At 32.7% G+C, this 27530-nt stretch overlaps 3 protein-coding genes and 1 long non-coding RNA gene across 4 annotated transcripts; 3 read left to right on the forward strand and 1 right to left on the reverse strand.

Moving 5' to 3' along the window:
* Window positions 1–401: 401 nt before the first annotated feature.
* LOC130642333 (uncharacterized) lies at window positions 402–7923 on the reverse strand. Its single transcript, XR_008982560.1, has 4 exons — window positions 7775–7923; window positions 1461–1511; window positions 1202–1243; window positions 402–1088 (listed from the first exon to the last, which is right to left on the reverse strand). It is a non-coding gene; the product is annotated as an uncharacterized LOC130642333 (long non-coding RNA).
* On the forward strand, window positions 6862–17340 carry LOC130642307 (uncharacterized). The gene is made up of 16 exons (XM_057449398.1): window positions 6862–7013; window positions 7444–7500; window positions 8733–8760; window positions 9501–9555; window positions 9955–10106; window positions 10221–10276; window positions 11549–11615; window positions 11722–11769; window positions 12431–12536; window positions 13656–13838; window positions 14009–14115; window positions 14855–14946; window positions 15354–15380; window positions 15757–15830; window positions 16170–16328; window positions 16658–17340. The coding sequence occupies exons 1-16, from the start codon at window positions 6927–6929 to the stop codon at window positions 16848–16850; spliced, it is 1491 nt and encodes a 496-aa protein (XP_057305381.1). The 5' UTR covers window positions 6862–6926; the 3' UTR covers window positions 16851–17340.
* A 2683-nt stretch (window positions 17341–20023) lies between these two features.
* Window positions 20024–26042, forward strand: LOC130642339 (E3 ubiquitin-protein ligase TRIM56-like). Its single transcript, XM_057449427.1, has 5 exons — window positions 20024–20680; window positions 21035–21944; window positions 22011–22047; window positions 22141–22193; window positions 25907–26042. The coding sequence occupies exons 1-2, from the start codon at window positions 20412–20414 to the stop codon at window positions 21930–21932; spliced, it is 1167 nt and encodes a 388-aa protein (XP_057305410.1). The 5' UTR covers window positions 20024–20411; the 3' UTR covers window positions 21933–21944; window positions 22011–22047; window positions 22141–22193; window positions 25907–26042.
* On the forward strand, window positions 24879–26352 carry LOC130654991 (putative ankyrin repeat protein RF_0381). The gene is made up of 2 exons (XM_057457728.1): window positions 24879–24966; window positions 25907–26352. Exons 1-2 carry the CDS (start codon window positions 24879–24881, stop codon window positions 26350–26352), a joined length of 534 nt encoding a protein of 177 aa, XP_057313711.1.
* Window positions 26353–27530: the final 1178 nt, after the last annotated feature.

Genomic DNA, 27530 nt, shown 5'->3' on the forward strand with positions numbered 1-27530 from the left:
AATTGCAAAATAATGCTAATGGATTTGCAGTTTAGCAGACTACAGGTCAAAGTTTTTACGGATTGTTATATCCTTTACGTTTATTTTATTTAATTGTGTAAAAAATGTCTTCATACTCTGCTTAGAAATGTTACAATGAAAATACATCAAATTTTTTTTAAGTAAATTACCAAAATTTTTCCAACTAGCTTTAACAAAATGGTAAAAAAGTCCCACTTTTTTTTTACTAACGGGAGAAAGATTTTCAACATCTGCCCGTAATAGGTACAAAGTAAAAGTCATAAAGTGTCGATCCTATACAATGTTTAGAATTGGATGTTTTTAGGGAGGTGGGAAGATTACCACGCCCATCCAACCCTACCCCACCAACTACCCCCCTTTTTACCCCGAAAAGGGTTAAATACGTTCTATTCAACATATAATTTGTGAAAAATAAGTTTTCTACAGTTTCAAAATAACAGTGTATAGCTATTATCAAAAAATGTATTTTAAAACAATGGCTCACTTAAAAAGCCTCTATCTTCAGCCTGATTCACACTTACTTGCGTCTGTGCTGCGTCTGCGTCAATCTTGCGCACCGTGTGAACATGAATGAATAAGTGGCGCAAGAGCGACGCAACGACGCAAAAATATCAATTTTTTTTTATATCGTGCGTCGTTGTGTTGCTCTTGCGGCATATTTTCATGATGTCAAAGCAAAAACGTTTTTAAAATACATAATTTTACCATTCATGAAATTTCCCGAAAAAATTGAATGTTGAATCTATTCTCTACAAAGCATATTCCAATAATGTTGATGTACTTTTTTTTATTAAAAATCAGTGCTTCTTCACTATCCATATTGCTTAAGTTTTTGTGTGTGAACGGCTTGCGTTCTTCTTGCTTCACTCTTGCGTTCCTCTTAAAGAAGCCGGTACTGCGCATGCTTACTTCACGACGCAGACGCGAACGCAAGCAAGTGTCAATCAGGATTTAGAGGGTGCATTTTAAAAATAAAATTCAGTACAATAAGTAATAAATCGTCCCCCATGTTCGATACGACGATGAAAAATGTCTTCTTTATTTCCCAGGCGATCTTCGTCACAAAACTAAAGTAAAAAATTACGTTAAAAATGTTAGAACTTATTGCATCTGATAATTTATGAACATAACAGAAGTTTTAAACCACAAATTCTACAAAAAGAGAATTTTATATTCTTACAGCCTGGTTTTAGGTCGCATCCATAATCCTCCAAATTTATTTCTACATAGAAAGTAGGGTGCTTTTTATATTAAGTTGACATGCCTTCATATATTTATAGTTTTTGTATTTAAAATATTTCAGACAAACGAGGTTAAAAAATAAGATCATCTGAATTATAATTTTGTTTTAATAGTATAAATAAGAATAATAAACGTACATCAGGTAATTAATATTGATTAAAAGAACTAACGAAGTAAAAATAAAATCTCCTACTTACTTGAGTAATCTTCCGTTTCGTCTTCTTGATAATTTGGATTGCTATCAGCGTCTAAAATGAAATATAAAATATGACACTAACACTTAAACATCATGTGGTCTATCCTATATGGCGTACGCGTATTGGCTGTACCGTCTTCTTTTTACAATTGTAAAAAAAATCAAAGGGAAAATAACTAACGTAAAATTGTTGCACTTTTAAAACCAGATAAAAAAATGTCCGCTGCGTTAAATACCGTATTGGAGATCTATTTTCAGAAAAACATTCCTTGTCTCTTGGTTTACTAAGCTTTTTTTCTTTACTACATGAGTCACAAAAGCAAAGAAAACCAAAGTTCATTTACAAAAAGCAGGTATCATGTATTAATATTATATCTCATTTCTTTAATATTACAGACTAGTTCGTAGGCCATGGATAAGTACTACAAAAGTTCTCCCGTCCCTTATATATCGCATTTCGGTTTCCACTGACACGACTTTTCTCTCGCGTACAAACAGACAGACGAAATGAGAGATATACAAGATAACTACAATATTGAATAATGTGCCGTTCATTCAATAAATTTTCCAAACAAAAGAACTTGGAAAACTTAATGAACGACTACCCCTTCTATATGAATCTTTGTGGGTTGACAAGTTTTGTTGTAAGGGTACTAACCAAGAATTCTCTGAGGGTTCTTTAGGCTTTTAACCTTTTAACAATCGTCCTAATATAAAAAAGCTCGGGGAATGAGATGAGCATGCAATTATTGCGGATGCTGGAGCCCTAAAACCTTTAAGTTCGAACGCCCTAGAAAAGTCCTAGCCATAAGTTCCGTTTGAAAAAAATAAAATGGCGATGCTAGAGGTAATTGCAAAAAGCATGGAAATTTCGGCCGGGGAAATTCCTAAGTACCTTCTTCTCAAGAGGAAGACCGTAATGAAGAACAACATCTAACAAAATTCTTTGCTTTCTAAAAAAAATATTTATGCTTTTTTCTTTAACATGCCTTTTGATACAAATGATATGGCTATGTGATATGTAGTGATTAATTTTGGCAGATAGATACTTATAGTGGTAGCTAAATCACTATGACGTAAAAATAACAACCACCTACTCTTAGTGCACCACATTACTAACGTTACAAGGGCTGCCTTCCATTTCAAGACGTACCTGTCGAAAATTGGGTGTCCAAATATTATAAGATTTGTAGTTAAACAAAATAAGTCCATCTAGTTTCTTAGTTAATTATGAAATGTAAAACGATATCAAAGATTATTCAGTCTACAAATCCAATAGCATAGATTATCCTTTCCATTATTATCAGTATTTTTTATAGTTTTTATTATAGATAATTGTTTTCAATTCGGTGCCCTTTTTGTTAATTAAAAATTGGGAAGAAGCGATTACAGTGTTTTTATCAGAAAAATTTAAATTCTCAAGGTTTTTTCAGGGAGAGTAATACAATACTTGTCGGCTGTCCTATGAGACTATTAAGGATTCTTTACCACTAGTAATCATAGGGCTTAATCCACAAATTTTCAAACCTTACTAAAACAATGTAAAAGCTCATAACACAAAAAGTGTTCTCGATAACTGTACAGGTTGATAAGATAGGACTGTGTGAAAGAATTTTTTTACTTTTATTTAAAAAAAAGTGTTTAAAAAAATGTCATGTGGAATAGTCTTGTCCTTTATGTTGAAATGTAGGATAGATCCCCTGAGCTTAAAAAGATTAAAAAAAATAATATTTCACAACCAGTAGTGGCAAGGAAAAATTCATTAAAAGTAAAGGCGATTTTTCCCTTACATTATATTATTAAATCTCCGTAAACTTCAACAAAAATTTAAGCTCCATTTGGTACACCAGCTGCATTGTCAGTTTGCGAACCACCTTCAGGTGGATGATTAAAAAAAGTGTCACTGTCAGTTTGAACAACTAAAACATCTGCATAACTGTTTGTTTTAAAGCGAATGTAGAGTAAATGTGTTATCCGTATCAATCAAAATACTAATGCTATTTAACCTCATTGCATTAAAGATAGCAGCGAATGAATAATAGCTGATGGAGTAAATTTATAGTAGCTAGCTGTATATTTTTCCAGCACGAAAGGGAGGCATTACTATTGAGCTATTTAGCTGTTACGAACTTAAGGGCTGGTAACATAAAACTTTTGTTATTATTTCACGAAAAACCCTGACGAGTTAGTCATCCATTTAAATTTACAAAAGCGAGAAATATACGCTGTTTATATAAATATATGTTACATGCATTAACGTTGCAACGTTAAAAAGACATAAATCATTCGGCTTCTTTAAAGCAAAATATAAACAGTCACTATACTTATCACAGACGGGATTGTCGCATAAGTATATAAGATTATTTATTAGCCCGGTGCAAAAATCCACATAGTCAGAAGAACAGTAGAAAAGATTAATGATTTTGAAATTTTTGGTAGGAGCAAACATGTATTATCGCTAAAAAAGAGTTAATTTGTCGGCTTACAAATGAGATATAAAAACATTCTCTTTGCAAAAGCCATAGAGACAAGGACAGACAGACAGACCTGGAGTGGTAAGACTAGTTAATGGTCCGTGGAGGAAATATCCACATGATTAAGGAGTCAATCGGCTAATGAAGTTCTTAGATTTCATTAGTCTGATGCCTCGATGTTCTAGAGCTTGAATGCTGTTCAAGAATATGGACAGTTATAAAGATTTTGGATTTTAAATGTTTTGATAACGTTATTAATCAGTTAATTCTGGAACATCTGGCTTGACCCAGGCGTTGGGCATATACCTAATTATGGCTCAAGGTGATCCGTAGTAATACAAGCAGAAGATTATGTCAGTCTGTAAGTTATCTAGCCTAAACTTCAAAGAATATGTACAGTTATAAAGATTTTGGATTTGAAATGATTTTAAATGATTTTAAATGATTCAATAATTTTAAAAATGCTTTTAACGTCGGTGTTATGCATTGGCGTAACGTAAAACAAATTAATAAATAAAACAAAACATTTTTAAACCACATCAAAGGAAAATAATTACATCCACTATGTCTGTTACACACAGATTGTATTGCGAATTATTATATTATATGCATTATAATGTATTATAATCTGTGCGAATTGCGATTCAATTATCATTGACGAAATATCAATTATCTCCAATTTCCTACTTTTTTAAATTCATCTAAGGATTAATGATATACTTGGGTATTACAATTATGTTTTATTTGTTGGTCTCAAGAAAATACAAAACAATTCTTTGGTCAGACAACACAGATGGGTTTTTATTGAAAAGGCAAAGAAAAATTTATGATAAGGGCTAAAAAAGATATTTTTCCAATTATAAAGCGAATACAGGTTCCATTGATATTAGTTTGGTATGTACGGAATATCAACGGGGTCACCCGTCCTTTATTTATCGCATTTTGTGTTTCCGTAACAGACAGAAAAACAGACATACGATGGCTATTATTAAATAGACTAGCCGAGAAAGCCGGCGTCGAAACGCTGGGGTAAGCCGCAAGTCAAGATGTGACCCGGCGTTGAATACTCTGTGAAGCGCTTAATAACAGCCGTAAACTGCGCTATGCGAACAGGTGGGTGCTTTAGTGCAGTATGTCGTAAATCAAGTGAAGCGCATACACCATTATAGCGTTGCGACTGTAACATTTTTTGAAAAATATCTTTCCCGCAACGATAGCCAAAATAAAAACAGAGTTTACAAACCGTTAATACTTTATAATAGCAAAAACAATCGGTCGATATTATTTTATTTTGCGGAATAAGTTTGTGTGAAAGTTATAAAATTAATCGTGACACTGGGCTGAGCGCTTAGTACAGTTAAACCATGTTGCACAGGCGTATACCCTTTCAAAAAAAAAACTTTCTCGCAGACTCGTTTAATTAAAAACACAAGAAACAGTCATTGCTCATTGCTAACACAGGGCTAACAATTTACTGACAGTAAAACTGTTAGTGAACCGTTTCATATGTTTTCTGCGGCTCTTGAGCGAAAACAGTGGTTAATTATTATTAAAAATGGCGCATAAAATTAATGCATTTTTTTAGTCACTTAAATTATTTTTCTTACCTATGGTAATAAATCAAAGTAATTAAATTAATTAGAAAATAAATTAATTTTTAATTAATTTTAAAGTTTTTGACTTAACAACCCCCTGGTTCCTTAAAAATCGCAGAAAGGTTAAAGGAATATTGGTAACCCTTTTGCACAGACAGAATAGGGCTATTTTTATAGAGAGGTGTCGTTTTTTGTTTGCTTTTTTATAGCAATAAAACAATAAAAAATATCTCGTTACTACTCTGCATGTTTTTTCATCGTGTTCATTCACAAAGAGTGTATGTTGCATTTGAACCGAATAATTTGCTATTGAGTATTCTCTCTAATGAATGGACACTCTAAAAGGCGGAAACCTCTGATAAGTAAACACTTTGGTCATACACCGGCCGGACACTCTAATTAGTGGACATTATTTTTTGCAGCAAAGAGAAAATATGTTTTTTTTTTCTCACCAATCAGCGGAAGGTCCAAAAAGATCCGAAGCGAGAAAAGAAAAATAGACAAAAATCAATAGTTTTTGTAACATTTATTTCAAACATTTTACAGCTTTTGTGTCCAGCTTGCTTTTAATCTCATCAATTTTCTTTATGTACAACTTGATCAGCTTAAATACTTTTTAAAATAAAATGTTTAATCATTTATCTTTCATTTGTTAAAATTAGTCGTTAGCCCTTGGAAAAATCCACGGGTTCGCCCGTCTTTTTTATACCGCATTGCGTGCGTCTTGCTACCTGCGCAGCTAAGCTACCATTTTGTGTGACAGACAGACGGACGGACGGACAGACAGACGTATACGGGCATTATAATATAGATTCTTTTAAAAGACTTTAAGGATCTGTAAAGATTGAAATTTTGTTTCGTTATCATTATGTTAATATTATATTATCATTTGTTATTTTTCTTTTGTGATACAAAAATCGGCTGTATTTTCTAATTTGCGGCTTAAAATGTAAAACTATCCGAAAGGCGGACACTTTGGTCATACACCACCGATGGTGTCCGCAAATTAGAGAGGATACTGTTTTTACAACCCAATCGGTTTAATCAAGTTCAACTTTATAACACGTCCATTAGAATGTTTTGCAATATGTTACCTCAAGCCGGCTTGTTGTATCTTCCAAGAACAAAAAATGTTATAAAAGTGAACATGTTTAATACTTTAATATTGGATTGATTTTTGAATGACACTTAAGGTTTTTACGTAAGCATACTAAACGCAAAGCAAGTAACAGAATAATCGTCTAACATAACACTATATGATATGAGAATAACAAAAGAATAAATAGAAACATGATACTATGAATACAATTTAAAGAATAACTTTCAAACAAAGCACACGCAAGTGTGTTAACTAACTTTAGACAAAAAATTTTTTTTAGCTAGAAACCATCTAAGAATATGAAGAAGTCACTAAAAGCTTTAGTGTATGGAGAAAATGTGACGCCCTTACCAGCTTTTAAAGTGTTTTCATTGTTTTTGCTTTTTGTAAGTAAGTCTTCTTACAATGTGTTGAATAATTTTGTTCGCTAAGTTTTTGTGGTTTCTTGCACGTGTACTTGTTGTTGTTGTTGTTGTTATTGTTATTGTAAATACTAACATTCACGACCTAGAAAATTGTATACAAAAAGTACACTTTATCGTGATGGAATGTTTGCTGTATTTACTTTCCCTCGTAATAAAATCCAGTGAAAAACAATAAAGTTTTTTTGCAAAGTTTCATTTTAAGCAGTGCGTTTAATCGAGCGTTTAATCAATACATTGCATATTGTGGATCTTTCTTTTAAGTCTGTAGTTATACTCCCTTTTTTAAACCCGGTAAAAGCAATCAAACTTGTTTATGAAATTTATTTGTTGCAATACAAAAGGTAGTCGAAGTGAGAAATTATCAATTGCATATTGTGGATTGTGCATTTAGGTGTTCAATTCAATGGTGATATCCTGCCAGTTTGCTTATCTACCGCAACTTATCAAGGTATGCTAAATATATATATAACACAAGACACTCTCCCTTAATGAATCTCGAGCGAATATACATCGAGTTGGGATTCCCTTTGTCCTGCAAGCAACAGAGGAAGTCCTCTACTAAACAATGCACGTTGTCCACGCCCACAACATTTTTATAAAGTTGGTTATTATTTAGTTGTCCTTGTTCAAAAAGTAAAGAAAGGATGTGTAGAATAAAACTCAGCATGAATAAAAAACTCTAAAGAATTAAGTAGCCTTAAATATGTCCGATAAATTGTCACCTGACAACGTCAATAATATGGAGCAGTTCCACTTGTTTCAGAGCTAAAACAACAAGAACGAAGCCGAACTGAATCTTGCCTAGCCAGATATTACATTCACAAACATAACAACACAACTCAGCTACTATTTTATAAATTTATTTATGACATGTTTCGTCAAATAACATTGTTCTGACAATACTAATCATTATAAACAAAGTATTAGTTAATGAAAACAATTAAGGTTAGCCATATTAAATATTTGGCTTTTGTTTCGGTTTATGACTGAATTATTGGATTGCTATAGCTGGAGCGAATTAAATTGTTAACAACGGTCTACTAACAAAAAGCAAAGAAAAGTGTAAAAAAACCTATATTTTATACATTTCCATTCTCTAGCAGCTGCGGAAAATTTATTGTAGGTAACAAATGACCAATGAGGGAGCTAAAAATCTCTTTCACCAAATCGACATTTCTACTTGTAAAAGCACTATAGTCACTTTGTTAGACATGATTTTTGAAGCCATGCTTAACAAGAAAGAAACTTTCTTCACGGAGGTGGTTTGTATCCAACGGACTGATAAGTCACTAAACTGGTGATTCGAGCTGGGCATTCTTCTTTAATTTTTCTTAACAAGGATTTGCATCCTGAAATTTCCAGGTGTAAAGATTGTAGTTTTTGATTTATATCTATTCTCAATTATTTCTATCTGGAAAGGACAAAAAGCAAACTTGGCCCTCACAACGAAATAATACACTTTGGGGCGCACTAAGGTCTCATCATTTAAGAAAAATGGTTGTGCTGAATTAGCATATTAGCTAGTATTTTCATATGAAATTTTGCAGGGGGAAGAATAACTGTTCCCAATAATTGTTTTTAAGAACTGTTTAAAATTTCACGACTTGCTGGCCTGATATTATAAATAGTGTAAACATCTCTTTTTTATTTATTAAAATGTTATTTTGTTTTTATATTTAGTCTTTCGGAGTTTCAGAGGTTGAGACAGGTAAGTAGATTTGGTCTTGTTTTAAAGTATTCTCGCATTCAAGCAATTAAAAAAAAATATTGCGCGAATTTTGTTTCAGTTATTATAAAACACTTCAATTTATAGCTAATTTATTAAAAACAAAATTCTTTGACAAATCCATTTTTGGGGATTAAGAAGATTTCAGAGGCATTAAGTCCCAATGACCACGCAAATATTTTTTAAAAAAACCTTAATTCAATGGACTAATTTAGTAATATGAAATCGTAGCTAATGCTGGCATAATTCTAAGGGCATGGATTAAACAGCCTTAATCAGCGAAGGTTTTTCACATTTAATTAAACAAGCTCTATAGATTCACGGGGCAAAACATCAAAATCAAAAAGAAAGGAAGACTTCCGCAAAACAGCGTATGTCCAAGAAAGGCTGTGGACTATTTAACATAGTCTTTTTTCTTTTTAGTGGGGTGACAAGCACCCTAACTTTAAAGCTACTTGTTTGTTAATTAATTACAGCTGAATGGAATAAGTTTAAACTTTAATAAGCTGTATCAATAAGTTGAATTTATTCCAAAGCTTTTTTTCAAGGTCTATTAACTTTAGCGGAGCAGCTGTAATTTCCGAAAGGCTATGCTTCCTGTAGAACCTAATTTCTACATATCCTCGCATAAACGATAATTTAAAATAAAACCTTGGTGTATATATGTATATATATATTTGTATATTTATATATATTTATACGATTTTGTTCTGTAATTGTAGGAGAAAAAGTTGGAATTATCGTCTCTAGCTATTACATTGCTCGAATATTCGCCAGGTAATAATAACTATTTTTTAATGCCGAAATCTTCTCATGAGATTTTTAAAGCACATTTCATACTTGAATGCTCATTTAACAAGTGTTATTTTAGTTTTTAAGTCATATCTGTTGTGATTAAATATAATATGAAAAAAGTCCAAGTTCAAAATTTCTACACTTTTAATAACATTATAAGTAAACCTGCGCATTATCCTCCAAAGTGCTGCAAAGATGACGAATCGAGTGTGACTTGAATCCACGACCTCTTACTTTACGGGCGATTGCTCTAACGACTTTGCTATCGATCAACCCCATGGACTCTCTAGCGCATGTTTGTACTTGGGAAGGTAATGTGCAGGGTTACATGTACAAATATATCTCACTGTTGTTCTTATCAGTTAATATCTATACTTCTAGTTTACTATGGGGAAATATGAGCGATCGATTTCCTAAAAAATATGTCTTGATACTGTCTTCACTTGGATCAGCATTGGCCAGCATTGCATTTGGTTTCACAGAAACTTTCACATGGGCTGTTGCTGCAAAATTCTTTACTGGTTGCTGTGCTGGTAAAATTCTCTGAATTTTTATCCATATTGTTCACACGGTTTGGCAAATTGTAACGAATTAAGTTAAATAGTTAGGTAGTTCAATCACCAGTTGATGAAGAAATTATATTTTAGGAATAGCTGTCGTGGGCAAAGCTATTTTGGTTGACATATGTGATGATACGAACATGGTAAAGTAATATCTTTTAGATCTTATGTGTTTTGTTTTTTTATTTATCATCCCAACAGGAGATATTTTTTCTAAGGATTATCATTTTACATCATCGGATTTTCACGTGCATGATCTTGAATTAGTAAATAGTTTGCCTATACTATATATACCATACCCTAGAAATTTTTTTAATTGCAATGGATTTCCAATTGCTATATCCAAGGTATACAAATATTAGTGGTCTCCATTTTTAATGCCGAATGGTTCACTTACAAAGATATGTAGTTCTACAGCGTCAGTCTATTAGTGCCGCTCTTATCCGCCGTTTTAAATATAGGTTCATTTTCTGATCTGTGCTAAGACAAGTCAAGCTCAGAAAAGTATTCAAATGTTGCTTTGACAATAAACTTTTTGGTAGCCATGACCCAAAGCATGTCACCACTAGTTTAGTTAACTAAGCAGTTAAAAACATAAGAAGCTTACTAACGGATACTGAGCTGTTTTGATGTCTTATTGTCAAATGCAAAGCCCAGATTATAGCTACAGGCTGAGCGTAAGAAGTCTAATACCCTTGACTGAGGGTTTTTTATTTCAAATTAAAACACTAAAATCGGTAATTATCCATATCATCGCTAAGAAAGAAAAAATTGTGTTCGATTTTAATGCTTTCCACAATCGAGAGCGTTTAATTTGACACGATTGCAACTTCTAAAAATAATTTCGAGTCATTGGGAATGAAATTAAAAATATGTTTCAGGTTGTTTGTTTAAGTTGATGTGGTACCATTTTAATGATGGGTTATCGCGAATCAGTTAGTAAGACGTCATATAAAGTCTTATCAAAACTGTAAACCAATCATTATATCATCCAGGCAATAAAATTTAGTTTATCCGTATTGCTTACAAAGGTCATCCGACTGAACATTAATTTTTTAACATTATGTAATATTTTTTAATTGTTCTAATTTTTAAAAGAACGTTGACGGGACATGTTAATTTTTTTACCATGCTGACGTCATTATGGTATATTTTCTTCGAATCCTTGGCTTACGCAGTTCAATGCATTATTTAAATCCTCCAAAGCAGAACTCTCGCAACCTTTCGGCTCTGGAACATTCGTCAAGAGATTCTGTTTTATCATTTCGAAAAATGGCCAAAAAACTAGCGTTTTCTAAAAATGTATGAACAGGATTGTAGTGTATTTGAAACTACATTTTTACGCTCGTAATTTTGTCAACGAGTGACTTTTTGTAATTACAAAAGGGCTTATCAATGTTTTGATTGTTTTCTAGCCTCTTGGAATGACAGTAATCATGTCCTCGTTTTCCACCGGATTAGTTACAGGGCCCGCTTTAGGAGGTTAGTGAGCACACCTGCATAAAACCTATTTTCTCCCTGCCACATCTCTCCTCTTTTAGTTATAACAAACTGTCCATGAACTTTTCTTCTTCGTTCTTATTTCTAGGTTATTTAGCTTTTCCTGCAGAACAATATTCTAATGTTTTTAGTAAAGGTAAGTATGTTATATTACATAGCTTAAAACTTTTTACACCTGCAGGGTATTTTAAGACATATTGAAAATGCAACATTCTATATAACAGATGCCCTTTAATAGCCAACATGTTTTCTAGAGACTAAAATTACGCTTGAACTGTCACATCATACCTCTTTAAAGAGCAAAAACTAAATTTTTTTTTGTCATCTTAAATGATAAATGTTATGTTTTTATTACGTCCCCGTCAAATAAGTTAAACTAAAAAGTAGTATTTGACGATCTGTTGATCTATATTGTTGAAAATCAAGGAAGAATAGAAACTTTAGAGCCTTCTTTCAATAAATTTTTTCAGAGCTATTTATATCAAATTAAAATTAAGAGCATCATTAAGCGTCAGTAAAACATAATTAGCGATTAAAAATTATGTCAAGCCAGAAGCAAGCCACGGTAGTAAAGCGGAATTATCCTTTCCTCCCCCTTCCCTTCCTTCCATTAAAAAGGTATTAAAGCATGCTTCAAAATAAAAGGAAGACTTGAAAAAGTCTAATCTTTTATCACTATGTGCTAATAAGCTAGGAGCTATTTATTTATTATGTGCTGCCTACATTGTTTATACATAATTTTCCTCCGTTATGGACGTTTTACCGCAAGTTCAGAAAAAACATACATGTTTCTTTAGAATCTTTATTTGGGCGTTACACCATATTACTTCCAAACTTTATATTGGCTATTGGATTGTTTATTTCTACTGGAATATTCATATTGGCTTTTCGAAAGAATTCCCGGTTAGTTGACTGTAAACAAAGTAGTTGATAGCTTGCGTTTTGATTTTAAAATTTCTTTTTTTTTCGCTACTCTTAACTGATCAAATTATTGCTGATGAAAATCTTTATATTAATAATACCCGTATTTTGTCTATAATGTGGCCGACAAGATTACTTCGTGGCAAAAAAATTCACGAAATGTGTACGGAAGCCGAATCACTGGCAAGGTTACAGGGAATATAAGGGACAAGCGAACCTGAGAATTTATTCATTAGCTAATATCTTGTCTTTAATATGCAGTGGACTCTCTCTATCTCGATTACTCTTTATATCAAACTTCTCTCTATCCTGATCAAAAGTCTCGGTGCCTTTGACATTTGTGTACGTTCTAAGCTATTTTCCTCTCTTTATCTTGAACTTCTCTATCTCGAATTTTCATTTATCTCGAACAAAAATTTTACTCCGTAGTAACTTTTTCTCTCTCTATCTCGATATTTTGTGTCTTAGGGTTTATCTACACAGCAAATGGAACACAAGAAAGTCAAAAAATGAAAATTAGAATGCGCTTAAAGATTTGAAATTTGAGATTTGCTTACAAACAAGAAAAAGTAGGCCTTGTTTGCAAGATTGTCATGATGTCAGCCGTCGAAAGAAAAATTGGAAACAAAGCTATGGTTTAAAAGTCGAAAATAATTCGAAAATATGTTTTATCCTGTTGTAGAAAAGCCTTCAAGATCAAAAAACTAACGGGCAAAATTAATGAAAAGACTTATTTAGCTTGGAACTGCTAGCCATGTAAAATGTTTAACACATGCTTAATTTAACTAATGTAGAATATTTTAAATATCAAATTGTGAAGCCTAATGCACCTTTAATAAACCTTTGACACTCCCTCTTGCTTCATTTTTTATGATAATTTTCTCTGTCACAAATTTCCTTGCGAGTTCGAGATAAAGAGAGTCCACTATAATTTCAGACTCTCCCTCTGTAAGGCAAACATGGTAGCTGCGAATAACGATGGCCAAATTCCCCATGGATCCCTCCGCCAAGCAACCGACTAGTAAATACAATATGTATGCCACGAAACAGAAAAATCTTTGTTGCCGAAAATTTTGTTGAAAGTGCAAAATATTTTTTCAGAATCCCAGACGGATTGATAGAAGAAGAGCCTTTACAGCAACATAACAGTAAATATGGAGCGACACAAGTAGCTGAAACTATATATTCTCCTAAGGTTACCACCAATCGTCTAATAACACGATCTTCTCAGTGGAAAAGATTTAAAAATTGGATGTTAAATACAACATTATGCAGACTACTTCGGTATGAAAGTAGTTACATTTGCATTCAGAAAGCATTTTTTAAAAGTAATTTAGCGTTTTTAGTAGTTTATTTTAAATATACATAAAGAAAATGCTGAGATCAACTGACTTTTCATATCCAAGTTGATGTTTGGAGGAATTTTATTTCAATGATAATGTTTCTTTATTTAGGATAAAAAGTTGTGTTATGAGTTGTGCCTTAACAGCAATATATTACATGCTGGCTGTGGCGTATGAAGACATCTATCCAGTGTTAGCTGCGACTACAAAGAAATACAGTAAGTCACACAATTGTTCCACCTCTTCCGACATAACCGAAAGCGTCCCTACTTAAATGAAAGTCATGCGACCTTCCGATTTCACAAAGGTCACGATGTCAAAAGTTTTTCAGAATTTTCTTCACAAATAAGTAATGATTATTGCCTAATGGTACTAATTCTTACGGGGTTAAAATAGTTACATTTCGCGGGTGTTAACTTTTACCGAAGATTGTTTACAAAAGTCTCATGGAGTTTCTCCAACGACGTATAAAAACAATTGTCAAATATTTTAAAAAAAACTTTTCTCGAAAAAATATTTACTGAAATAAAAATATTTTTTGCGTCGTAATTTTCCTAATTTGGCCATCTGCGAGAAGCGTCAATATTAATGCCCTAAAATACCTAAAAACACTGCTACAATCAGTAAAAAATCAGTATATGGTGATCAATTTTCAGCTCACACTACTATTTTGTACCGACCAAAATATCTCGAACTGTTAATGCACAAAAACGAATTTTGTCTAACTAACATCAATCTTTATTTTAAATTATTATCAATTTTTTATTTAAATAAAGATGATAAAAATAATCTCTGATCAAAATTTTTTATTGACATTATACGTCTGGCTTAATATAAAAGAATTTTCAACTGTAAACTAATGAGGTTGTGAAGTTTTCTTAATAATATAAGACATGCTTGCTTTTCAGTGTGAGTGCAGAACGCTTAAGTGTTATTATTTTGTTTCTCATATACTAGATGGTTATGGATTCAATACAAAGGATATTGGTCTATCACTTCTGATAGTATCATGTTTGATGATAGCCATACAAGTACCCTTGCTAGGAAAAGTAAGATACTTTATTTTTGTACCCTACTTGCCTTTCTAAACGTCAATAGAATCAAATTGCATTCTTGTTTCAATACTTTGTGCTTTCCATGCAAAAAAAATCCAGAACTTTTTTTTTAAAAAAAAGCCAGAACAGACCTGCGCAACTGAGAACTGCTACTTACGTAAAATAATTATTTTGTGGAGGGTTTTTTTTGGTTTAAGAATTGGGTTGAATTTTTTGCAAAAATTTCTAACCATTGGGAGCCTCCACTCGTTACCATAATCACTGTTATGTTCTCTTACGGAAAGAATTTCTTTTATGAAAGTTATAAGCCATTGCTTCACCTTAAATTTTGATAATGAGAAATAATTCTTCAATCTGTTGATAATTTTTTTCGGGTACTAACATCTTCTTTTCATTTTCAGTTAACAAGCAAATATGGTCCAAGGAAAGTAAGTAATATGAGACGATTGGTTTATCATATACTAATGAAATAAAATGTAATTTGATTGCTAACAACTCCATTAGTTAAAAAAATACTATTTCACTGATCATTGTATCGGTTTGAAAAGAAAATTTGCTATTTCCTTTATACTAATAGTTAACTCCTTAAAAAAATTCAGGGGTTCGCCTTCTAGGCGTATTCCGGACATCGCGTTTTCGTGCTTCGTTAGCACAAACTAACGATTTGGCTACAATTTTGAATAAAGTACGGGTATTGTTATTAAAGCAGAATTTTATACACAAAAAAGTGGAAGCATCGCCCTAGGCGTCCCGTGCCGCCATTTTTGTAGCACCCAAAAAATTCGTTTTCATTCTATTACTTAGGTTTTTATCTTTTCTTCACTTGCATTGGTATTTTGTTGTCCAATCAATGTATCAATAACATCTATTCAAAACAAGTAAGACTTTTGTTTCCCTCCATCCATCTATGCGTTAACGACACATCTTGAAAGATATACTTATTTACTTTACGGTGCATCTCACTACGTTCGTGCAAATTTGTCAACAATACCAATAAAACTCAGGCCCAAATAGCCCTCAAAACCGTGCTATTACTATATAAATACATAAAAAGTTGGGTAGAAGTAAAAAAACTACATTGTAAAACCATATTATGTGCAAGTGTACCAAAAAAAAGAAAAAAAAAAGTGCAGTTGGTATGATGAGTTGTGACTGGGAATGACACTGATAAAAAAAATCTTGACGATGTATTCATTAGAATTCTACCCGTCCTTTAGAAACCTATTTTGGACATGTGTCATCATTATTTCATTACTGACTCGCCTTGCACTTGAAGGAGGATTCGTCACTGTAAATGTGTTTGTGAATAACTCTGTAACATCCGACCTTGTTGGATCAGCAAATGGACTGTGCATGTCTCTGACGTGCTTAACAAGGTTAGTTGCTTCTTTTTAGCAGCATTTTTTGTTTCATTTTCACAAGACGATTTCTGTTTATGTAGTGTGTTTTCCTATATTAATTCATATTGTAATCATCTACCCAAATCTTTCTAAATAGTCAATATTTCTAACGACATGGGTTAACGTTGGTATTAGACTGTTCATTATGGAAATTTGTCCCATACTTCCACCAAAACTTTTATAAACAAAGTTGTAATACTTTGTGAGATGTATGCTCCGCTAAAACATTTCAAGAAGTATAGTTTTGCGCGGTAACGTTTTAATTACAGGTGCTCGCAAGATTGAGGTTACCACTTGTTTTTTAGGAGCGTGGCGCCTACATTAATCGGTAGTGTATTCTCATGGTCGCTGGAAAACATCAAAAATGTGGAAGAGAATAAAAATCCACTAGGCTTTCCATTTAATCAATATTTTACCTTCTACATTCTTTCTTTTTTTAGTATTTTTAACGCTTTCTTTGTAACCCTGTTATCGGGAAAAATAGATGAGAAACAATAAAAAAGTTATTTTTCAGTTACTTTCGGTCCGAGTTCAATTAAGGCCAAGTTATGATAAAAGACAAACCTAACCATGCATTTTGTAACACAGAGTTAATTTTTATGTGTAGTTTCGTCGCAATTTTGATTGTAATACATATCGACCTTTGTAGTAATATCGACGCAATTGGTGATAAAACAATTGCCAGAATTTGTCACTATTTGTAACAATCTCTGTCGCAGTTTTTAACAGCCTCTGTTTTTATTTGTAACATCCTCAGTCCAAAATTTGTAGCAACCTTTGTCCGTATTTGCAACAAACTCTGTTTCAATTTGCGACAACCCCTGCCGCAATTTGTAACAACTTCCATCCCAATTTGTAACAACTTCGCCGCATTTTGTAACATTCGATCTCGAAACTTGTAACAATTCATATCGTAATTTGTAACGATTCATCTCGCAATTTGTACAATTTATATCGTAATTTCCGATAACCCCTGTCGCAATGTGTATCAACTTCTGCTGCATTCTGTAAGAATCTCTATCGTAATTTGTAATAACATCTACCGCAATTTTTAACAATCTCTATCGCAAATTGTAACAACTTCGCCGCATTTTGTAACAATCGATCTCGTAACATGTAGGAATCCATATCATAGTTTGTAACAATTCATATCGTAATTTTGTAGCCATCGATTTCGTAATTCGTAACAATCCGTATTGTAATTTGTAACAATCCATATCGCAATGTGTTACAACCTCTCTCGCAATTTGTAACAACCTTTGTCGCAATTTGTACCAAATTCTGTAGCAATTTGTAACAACCTCTGTCGCAACTAGTGTCTGGCTATCCTGGCATTTTCACTAGTCTGGTATTCTTACCTTTTCTCTTCCGCTTTTGCTAATCCAATATTGTTTTTTTTAAGAGACGCATGACATTCCAGACACCAACTCATTAACCCGTTGTTGCTTTTGCTCAAAATATTCTTCATAAATAGTCTTTTCTTTCGACAGTAAAACTAAGCGAGGTAATCCATTATTTAAAGATGTTCTAGCAAGGACAAAGAACTGCGGTAATTCGTTTCTAACTTCCGCTGCTTGCACGAGAGGGCCTGCCTCAGCAACCCTGAACTTTTCCTGTACGTTATTCCCTTCAATTTCGAACACACATTTTTTCAAAGTACCTAGTACTCAATACTGTTTTTATTTACATGCAACTATGGTATATATTTTATTGAGTTTAGATAGTGATCAAGCAATGGAAGATACCCGCACAACAAATTTACTAACATTCGTATCTTTATGACAAAACAAAAAATCGCTTTACATTTCATACAATGTGCCATAAATATCAATGAATTCATTGAATTTTTCTCATCATGCTTTTCTGTAATACCTTTATCATCACTACTTTCCCTTACACCTTTTATTTTATTTCCTGCTGTTCCACCTTTTTCGTTGCCCTCGTCATCCTCCCTTCCCACCATTTTCTCTTCATAACTTTGGTCCATCATATCCTTTTAGTTTTTTCTCTAGTACAAAAAACTATTTCTAAAGAAGCAAGGAGTAAAGAGAAATATCCTATTATTTGCCACTTTAACCAATGCTCAAAACCTTCTTTACATTTTGTTCCCAACATCAAGGATCAACTATCTATGATATATGCAGGCGTAAAAAAGCATATGATTGTTCATTACACAACCTATATCAACATAATATGTTTCAGTTAGTAAAAGTAATTTGAATAAACTGTTGCGATCAGAAAATTTTGCGATATCTATTCCTAAACAAATTTTTTGCTGTGACATTTATTGTTGACTACGTGCTATTTATTGTTGATTGCGGCATTTAGAGTTGATTGCGATATTTATTGTTTATTGTGATATTTATAGTTGATTGGTGTAACACACTCCTCCAAAAGCATGTTTTACATTGGAAGAAAACAACGCATACATTTCACTTCAGCTCTGGTGGTTATTTTGAAACATCAAAAGCATGTCACAGTCCATTTGCTACCCCCACGCAATCTTTGTGAACTTTGCTGTAGCTTTTGTTTTTAGATATGTTGTACATTAAACTTGCAATGCTAACAGCACATATTGTTGGACCTTACAATCATTTAAATTAACATTACATTTATGAACTGAATAATTCACAGCGCTGGCTCGATGTATATACTGAAGAAAAATTGGTTTCGGCGTCAACCTAACTCAATTCATGAAATGCGAATGGACACAAACTGTTTAAGCGTAACTGATGCAAATAGTTTTGGCGCAGGTTAATTTAACAACCAAAGTTGAAATTCATGTCGGACTATATTTTAAAATCCGGGGTTTTGTAATCGAAAACGGCATTATATTTGGACTAATAATCATAGTGATAACCCCGTCTAAGTACATTTCATTACTTCATGCGATAGAGGCGATGCAAAAATTAGCGATGCGGGAAATATGCAACATGGGCCATTCCCGTGAAATTTAATAGGGCTAAGAACTAGTTGTACAAAATGTCCTATATTAAACTACAAAGGAGTGCACTATAAATTTTCAACGATGAAGAGCTCCTTTAATAGACCTTAAGTAACAACAGACAATTCTTCAAAGTCTTTTTTTAATTTCTTTTATTATAATATGCTTTTAATGTTGTTTGAAAAAGACCTTAGAAAGATTTTTATTTGACGACATTATCTTTACTTTACATTATTTTCGTTACAAGGTTGAATTGATTGGAAATAAATTAAGTCTGATGTTTTTTTTTGATTTTTATTGAACTCTTAAAGCGTTACAATTTTCAATACTTAATCATATCCTGGTTAGGCGGAAAACATATATGCCTCAAGACTCAATCATCAAGGTAAATTAAGTTCGTTTAATTCCTAAAGATTTTAATTTGAAAAAAATTGTTGAATTAATATGCTTAGTAGCAAAATAGACACCTTGTTATTTAATTGACGGATACTGACCGGTTTTGATGTTTTACTGTAAAATACAAAGCCCGAGGTCAAAAGTACAGACCGAGCTTGCGAGGTCTGTGCCCATGACCGAGGGCATTGTATTTTATAATACAACATCAAAACCGGTCAGTATCCGGTTTATTACCTGACTGTATCTGGTCTGCAAATTAATATTCCTTTGTAAACAAAACAAATGAAGCTATATTTAAGTTGCTATTCCCAAGGCACCAGGGAAGAAAAAACGCATGTTCGATTTTGATACTTTTCGAATTCAAGATCGTTCGATTTTAAAAATTTGTAAGTACACAAAACAAATTCGAATCATTGTTTATGTGAATTGAAACGAAAAGGTGGTTTTAAGTGAGCTACTTTTGTATTTTTTGTGCGATGAGAATGTTTTTTATTTGTTTACGTTTTTATGTTGCCATTTTAATAACGGCTTCCAAAACCGGTTAGTATGGCTTCATACTAAGACCTGTTAAAATAAGCCGTAAACCAATTAAATCATCGGATTTTTTCATACTAACCGGTTTTTTGTATCAGTCAGGTAAAAATATCCAGTACAACTCTATTTGGAAACTTATATTCCTAAATAAAAAATATATTCTTTTTCAGAATAATAAAAAACTTATGAAAAAAATGTCCGCAGCAAAAGCAAAACAACTTTCTGTATTATTGGAATGCAAGGTTTGCATGGACACCTATCACAAACCAAAGACCCTTAACTGCGGTCATACATATTGTCAAGATTGTTTGGATAGCATGTTGGTTTTTAACGACGATGGAAGTGCAGAACTGCAGTGTCCATTAAGATGTTCAAGCAAAACAACACTAGGTCCACACGAGACAACATCATCGCTAATGACTACATATCTGGTGACTGACATTCTAAATGAGTTGTAAGTATATTTGTACATTATAATATAACATATATGATAAAGATACAACTCAGGGCTATGACAATTAAAGATAAACGTAGTGGAACGTTTGTGCAATCTGTCTTTATATTTGACAATCCTAGAAGTTTCTGTAGAACGTAATGTTGTTCTAAAATGTGTTATGTGACCAGAAGACGTAGTAATCACTTTACTTGGCCTTTGCGAAATGAGAAATGATTAAGGGTTTAGAAAAACTTAACTCTATTCCATTACACACAAAGGTTCTATTACACACAAATCAGAAAAGTCAAAGTGATTTCAAAAAAGTCTTCAAAGACAGAGAAGTGAGTATAAAAGTCCAGTGTGTGTTTTTAGGTCAAATGTCAAAAAAGTTAACTTGCAGTGTCAGCAAGGTAAAGAATGCAAACAGATTATCAGACACTCTTGCACAACATGCAGTTCAAAGATCTGTGACAAATGTGAAACCATACATTCCTGTCCCAACAAATCCTTTAACAATGTCATTTTTAATCAAAAATTGCAACAACTCCAACCATTATGTAAGCAACACGACTCGCTTGCTAAATTTGTCTGTATCGACTGTGAAAACATGTTTGTCTGTGTGTATTGTACGCACAGACAACACAAAAATCACGAAAGAAAATCGATTGCTGAATTCGGACAAGAAGCCAGGACATGGTTTTGGTCATTCATTACGTCGTTCGAGGACACAAAAGTTGTTTTGGAAAGTTTGACAAAACAATATGACAGCGCTTTTAAGAATATTGAGGATAGTAGAGAAGTATTTGTCCGTGAATTGGGAGTTAGAAAACTAAAAAGAATGGAAGAATATATGAAGAAGCTAAACACAGAAGAAATAAATATGTTGAAAATATTTGATCAAGGAATGGAAGATTTCAAGACAAAAGTAATTGCAACCGGGTTTGTCCACAATACCAGAATACACGAATTTTCTGATTACGTAAAAGAATTTACCTTAAAATGTCCATTTGAATTAGTCGCTGAGAAGATTGAAATCGAAGAAAGACTTCGCACCCTATCGTCGTTTCCAAGAATCCTCCCCACTTTTAATCTGCATCTTGGACACCTGAAGGAACAAGACTATTTTACATATCCGTTAGGCAAAATAGCAATCTCTTTTGATGATATCCACACTGCAGATCCTTGCGGATGTTCTGTTTACAAAAGTGTGATTGACAAAACAGAAAATCGTCTAGCTACTCGCAGCTGGAAGCTTTGGAGACGTTACTAAAGAATTTGAAAGGTATTTTTTATAATTATTTGATTTCGTTAAAACCTCCATACAAAATGACTCTATACTAATTTTTAGAGAACGCAAAGAAGAATCGTAAAGAACAAGCAAAAAGGTGAGCAGATTTTTCGGAAAACTCGGTTTAAATTCCTCAAAAAAAAATCGTATGATTAAATAAAAAAAGTCCTTGTTATGTTCCTTTCTTTAGGTATTTGAAGCCGCAACGTCTATCATCAGCTGCAAGGTCTTACACTTTTGAAGGTATGTGATTTTGATATAAATGCTTCCCATATAATTCATAGAGTGTCTAAAGAACTGGCTGATTAGAATTTTGTGTGTTATTTCAACGACAAATGCAACAATATGTAAAAATGAAGGAGCACTATCGTCAGTAAGCGTATAACTTGACTATACAAAATCTTCTCTTCTCTTATAATAATACAGTGTGTGTGTGTGTGTGTCTTTGTGTCTGTAACAGGCAAAGTGGATATCTTCATTTTTCTTTGATGTAGCCGAAAAAGGTATGTCTGACATGTTAAATGTTGTAACGTTACGATGCGATGTCAATAACACTACTACAACGTCAATATCTTATACTAAATTAATGAAGCCATTACAGTACACTTAAAACTTGGAGGCCAAATAACTTAACAACGAGGTGGTTACGTCAATGATTTTTCACCGCATGGGTAAGTAGGGACCACCAAGGACCAATTTGGGTAATTTTACCAAACCTCGGTCCTTAAATCCGTTTTGGAATGGACGGGTGATGACGTCATCAAAATTCAAATGACGCTTCTTTTTCATTTTTATCCTGGCTCAGTGTATTTTTCCACGGGTTTTAACGACTAGTAATCATAGGAAAATATACCGTCAGATTTACGGACGGTGATAAACATTTTATAAGAAAAGTGTACAGTTGTTGAAAGTATTGTAAAAGTATACTAAACACGTGATTTTATGGATTAATTGGATCAAATACAAAAAAATATTTTTTGTGTTAATTTCGCCTTTTAAACCTCTAAAGTCCATAGTCTTTCAAAAAGAAAGTATGGTTTTAAAAAAGAAAGTACATATTTGAAAAAGAAATTATATTTTTGAAAAAGAAAGTATATTTTTGAAAAAGAAAGTATATTTTTGGAAATATTTAAAAAAAGAAAGTATGGCTTAAAAAACATGTTTTTAATAAAAAAAGAATCTTTTTAAAGGAAAGGAAATTGAAGCCGATATATTTCTGATAAACTGACAGATAGACAGAAACACGGCCCCGAGTTTTCCTTTTCGCAAAAATTCCTAACATCGAGCCCATCGATGTAAGGAATATATATATAATTTATAAATAAATTTATATACATAAAACTTAACAGCAGGATACAGGAGTAGTATAAACTACTTTAAACACATATGCAATAATAAGAGAGTGTGTCCATCTGTCTGTCACAGGCAAAGTGGATGTGTTCATATTCCTTTGATGTAGCCGAAAAAGTGATGTGCAATTTGTTAATCTTTCTGACGTTACAGCACAACGCCAATTCATTTAGACTGACGTCAATGCGTTTAATAAGATTGGTGAAACCATTGCATTGCACTTAAAACTTTTAGGCCAAATAACTTGGAAACGAGGTGGTGACATCAGTCATTTTTCACCGCGTGGGTAACTAGTTAATTTCCCCAAACCTGGGTCCTCGAATCCAACTCGGAATAAACAGGTTTATGACCTCATTAAAAAACCTTTAAACCACAATATTTCCGTAATTGTTGATCAAAACTGCTTGATCCCATGCATTTTGTTCGTCAACGTTTCGAGCTCTACACATTAGAAGGAATTTGTAAACAAATTTCTAAAAAAAATTTTTTTGTGTATTGACGGGTCCTGGATAAGATCTAAAGTTTGACAGAGAATTAGAGATCCAGGTTTTTAGAGATGGCTACTAAGACAACTTTTTTCCGAACTGAAAAGCACATTCAAGCGGGAAATATCCCAATTCCTTTGGGCCATATCATAGTACTTTATTACCTAACAACACCTAAAAATTTCATATCGAATTGAATTGATGTTTTCGAGTTATCATGGTTGACTTGTTACGCGCAAGTCGTGTATAGATTGAGGTTTAATACAGATATAGTAGTTAGAAAGCTATTTAAAAACAGTGAAAATGGTAGCTGTGGGCGTCGCTGCTACTTACTTCCATTTCATTCTTGGATGGAACTTGTTTGCAGTACAGGCTAAAAAGTCTGTTTAGAAATTTTGAAGTTTTTGATAGGGTTTTTACCTTAAGCTTGAGTTTTATTCCATGTTTAGATCAGAATCAAATATTCAGAATTATTGGCGGCTGATGATAAAAATTAATTTTTTATGATTTAAACAACGATTAAGAAAGATAACAAAAATAAAAGGAGTCTTCACCCTGAAATTAAAAACTCATTGTCATTCTGATAAGCAACAACTATTGTTGTAAAATTATGTTACTGTAAAATTAAGTAAAATTATGATGCTGCTGTGAGACCTACGAAAGACACATCTGCTAGAAGCGTAGAGAAGCGATTTTTTTGACTGGCCTTAACTTTCTCTGGCATGTAATAAAGCACTTTTTTGACTTTTCCTAATATTTATTAAGGATTTTAATTTGCAAGGGTATTACATGTTTTTGTGTTCGCTTGAACAGTGTTCGTTCTGTCTTACACACGTACAAGTCTTTATAGCCGGGACACGAGAATTCGTGTACGACGCATGATTTGCTGAGGTGATTTAACCTATCTTTCATGTTCGTGAAAAATGATACGTATGTCGTGGAATATCTTGTAACAAATTTTACATTTTGGTTGGTGCACCTTCGTAACTTCTTGATACAGTTTCCAGAGGTTCTCCATGTTGATCAGCATACTTTAGGTTGATAAATACTTTTGTTACATCGTCGATATCATTTTGGTTTTAGACGTGGTTAGATGTTTTTAACAAGACATAGCGATCTGACGATAGCGTTGACAATGTTCTTTGGGCAGTTGTTCCAAGAAGCAAATTTCTTTATCATTCGTAATTCTGCTTGATTGATATTTAATTGATATTTTTAAGTGACACTAAATCAACATTTTCAATATCATTTTCACAATTTTTGTTGTCCTTTACTATACCGAAACTTTTCAAAGACGAAGGATTTTAAATATCTCTACCAATTTAGATGTAGGTGCTTTTCTGTTCAGTGTACCATATTTTTAGAAAATAAAGCTATCTGAATTTTTGTTAATATTAGTCTAAAACAACAAAAAGATTAATATTTCAATTTCACCACCATTCTTAGCATTCAATATAAAAATTTTGATAAAATTAGAAAAGTACCAGAGCCAGTAAGCTAGAATAAAAAAACACCCAATGCCCATGCTACTATAACAACGACGCTCCATACAAACGTGACATCTTTAAAAGTGAAGACCAAATTACGATTTATCCTCAATTAATATATTAACGTATATTAGAGAGGATTACTTTTAAAATCTGCCACAATTTGAAGACAAAATTGTATGCGAGTGTAAAAGTTTGAAATATTTACATACTTCACTTAAGTTGGTGTATTTTCAATATCATTTGCATATATTTTTTCCTTTATTATAACGAAACTTGTCCAAGATAAAAGATTTTAGTGATCTGTATCAATTTAAATGTAGGTAAGGAAATGTTTTTGTCACTATAATACTCTGCTTGCCTTTTTGTTCAGTGTGTCACTTTTTTTAGAAAATAAAGCATTCTAACTTTTTTTTTAATTTTCCGAACTGATATCACCTTTTTTGTCTTTTTTAATATGATAGTTTTGTTAAAATTTGAAACGTGCCACAGTCAGTAAGTTAGAATAAAAAAACACCCAGGGCTCATGCTAACAGAAAAACGATGCTCCGTACAAACAACACGTCCTTGAAAGTAAGAAAAAAAATAAGAATTATTATTGATTAATAAATTTTCTTGCCTAATTTGTGTTTAGAACTTGCAAAAATCATTAAAAATGGCGATCAAAAGAAATTGCAATCCATTTTCTTTGATAATCCAAACATCGTTAAAATGAGAGATAGTAATGAGACAACACTGTTGATGAGAGCTGCATGTTACAACAATCCATCAATTGTAAAATGGTTGATCGATTCTGGAAGTGATGTGAATGCTGTGGATAAAGACAAATGGAATGCATATCACTTTAGCGCAGCTAGTGGTTATCATAATGTTTTGAAAGTTTTAATTAATCATGACGCCAGAAATATTAACAATGTAAAAAATTCAAATGAAACACCATTACATGATGCATCTGGTCGTGGTTATATTAAATGTGTTAAGTTGTTGTTGTCGGTAGGAGGAGTTGATGTAAATATACGAAACAATAACAATGAAACACCATTACATTATGCACCTGTTATGGTCATATTGAGTGTGTGAAGGTGTTGTTGTCGGCAGCAGGTGTTGATGTAAATATACGAAACTATCAGAACAAAACAGCTTTCGATGTTGCTCGTGATGATCACATTAAACAATTATTTCCGATTTGACCATATAACCGTTAGTAGATTTATCCTAAATAACTATTAATAAACTTGCCTGTTTACAGAGAAGTCCGTTGGTTCCGTCGCTTTATGTGTGTTGCCTGTTGATGTGATCCAAACGGACGACTATAAAGTGATATGCAGCAATTTTTGAAAATAATTTTAGTAGTTTTCTTTTTATATTAGTTATATTAACGTTTGACACTATTCAAGCAAATATTACAAAAATAAAGTATTGGAGTATTTTTGTGGTTGTTCTGCAAGTTCGCTTATTTTCTATGCTCTTTAACCTGCAACTGTGACGGCTTTTAAATGTGACAACTTCAACGTACCAGGTGAAACTTGTTTTTATAAGTTTGTCTTTACTTGAAGTTATTGCGTCATGATAAATTTTAGTATGGTAGCTTAAATATTTTCAGGACCTAAATGATTTTATTGGGGGAAGCTTCACCTAAAAATGTTCACGCAAGAAACAGGTTTCAAAAAATGTTATAGTGGCATTGCTAACCTTGAAAAGATGTTGCACCGGGTGTATGCAACAAAAACAAATGGATGTAAGTACGTAGGTACGTAAGTGCACGTGAGTACAAAAATATTTTGTCGTGACACTGTTGCCTTGTCATCGAATAAACGAATTGAAATGGAATTTACGGATACACATATTGACAGAGATCATGATTCTCTTTAATAATAACAAGCCAAGCTGTTAACGTTCCTAATTCCATAGACGAAAATCCTACGGGCTTATGTCAGAGTCTATTTTTGTGAACCCTTGGGCTATATTGTAGTGCCCTTTATTTTTTCAATGCACTGTTGTTGTTCCTTCACAGGCCAAGCGTAGATACTGCCTGTTTTCAATTTATCACACTTAGATTATTTTAGAAATTATTTTAGCAATAGCAGGATGCTTTTTATGTTTTTACGTGACCTTTTCTGTTATCATTGAATATAGTTATTCAATAAAATTAATTTTTCGAGAAACAGATATTTATAACGTGTTCGAATGTCTTTATCAGTGGTTGATATTTAATGCCACATAGTCCTTTATATGGTTGTTGCTCCCAAATATAAATT

Source organism: Hydractinia symbiolongicarpus, chromosome 1, assembly GCF_029227915.1.
Source record: "Hydractinia symbiolongicarpus strain clone_291-10 chromosome 1, HSymV2.1, whole genome shotgun sequence".
Taxonomy (NCBI): domain Eukaryota; kingdom Metazoa; phylum Cnidaria; class Hydrozoa; order Anthoathecata; family Hydractiniidae; genus Hydractinia; species Hydractinia symbiolongicarpus.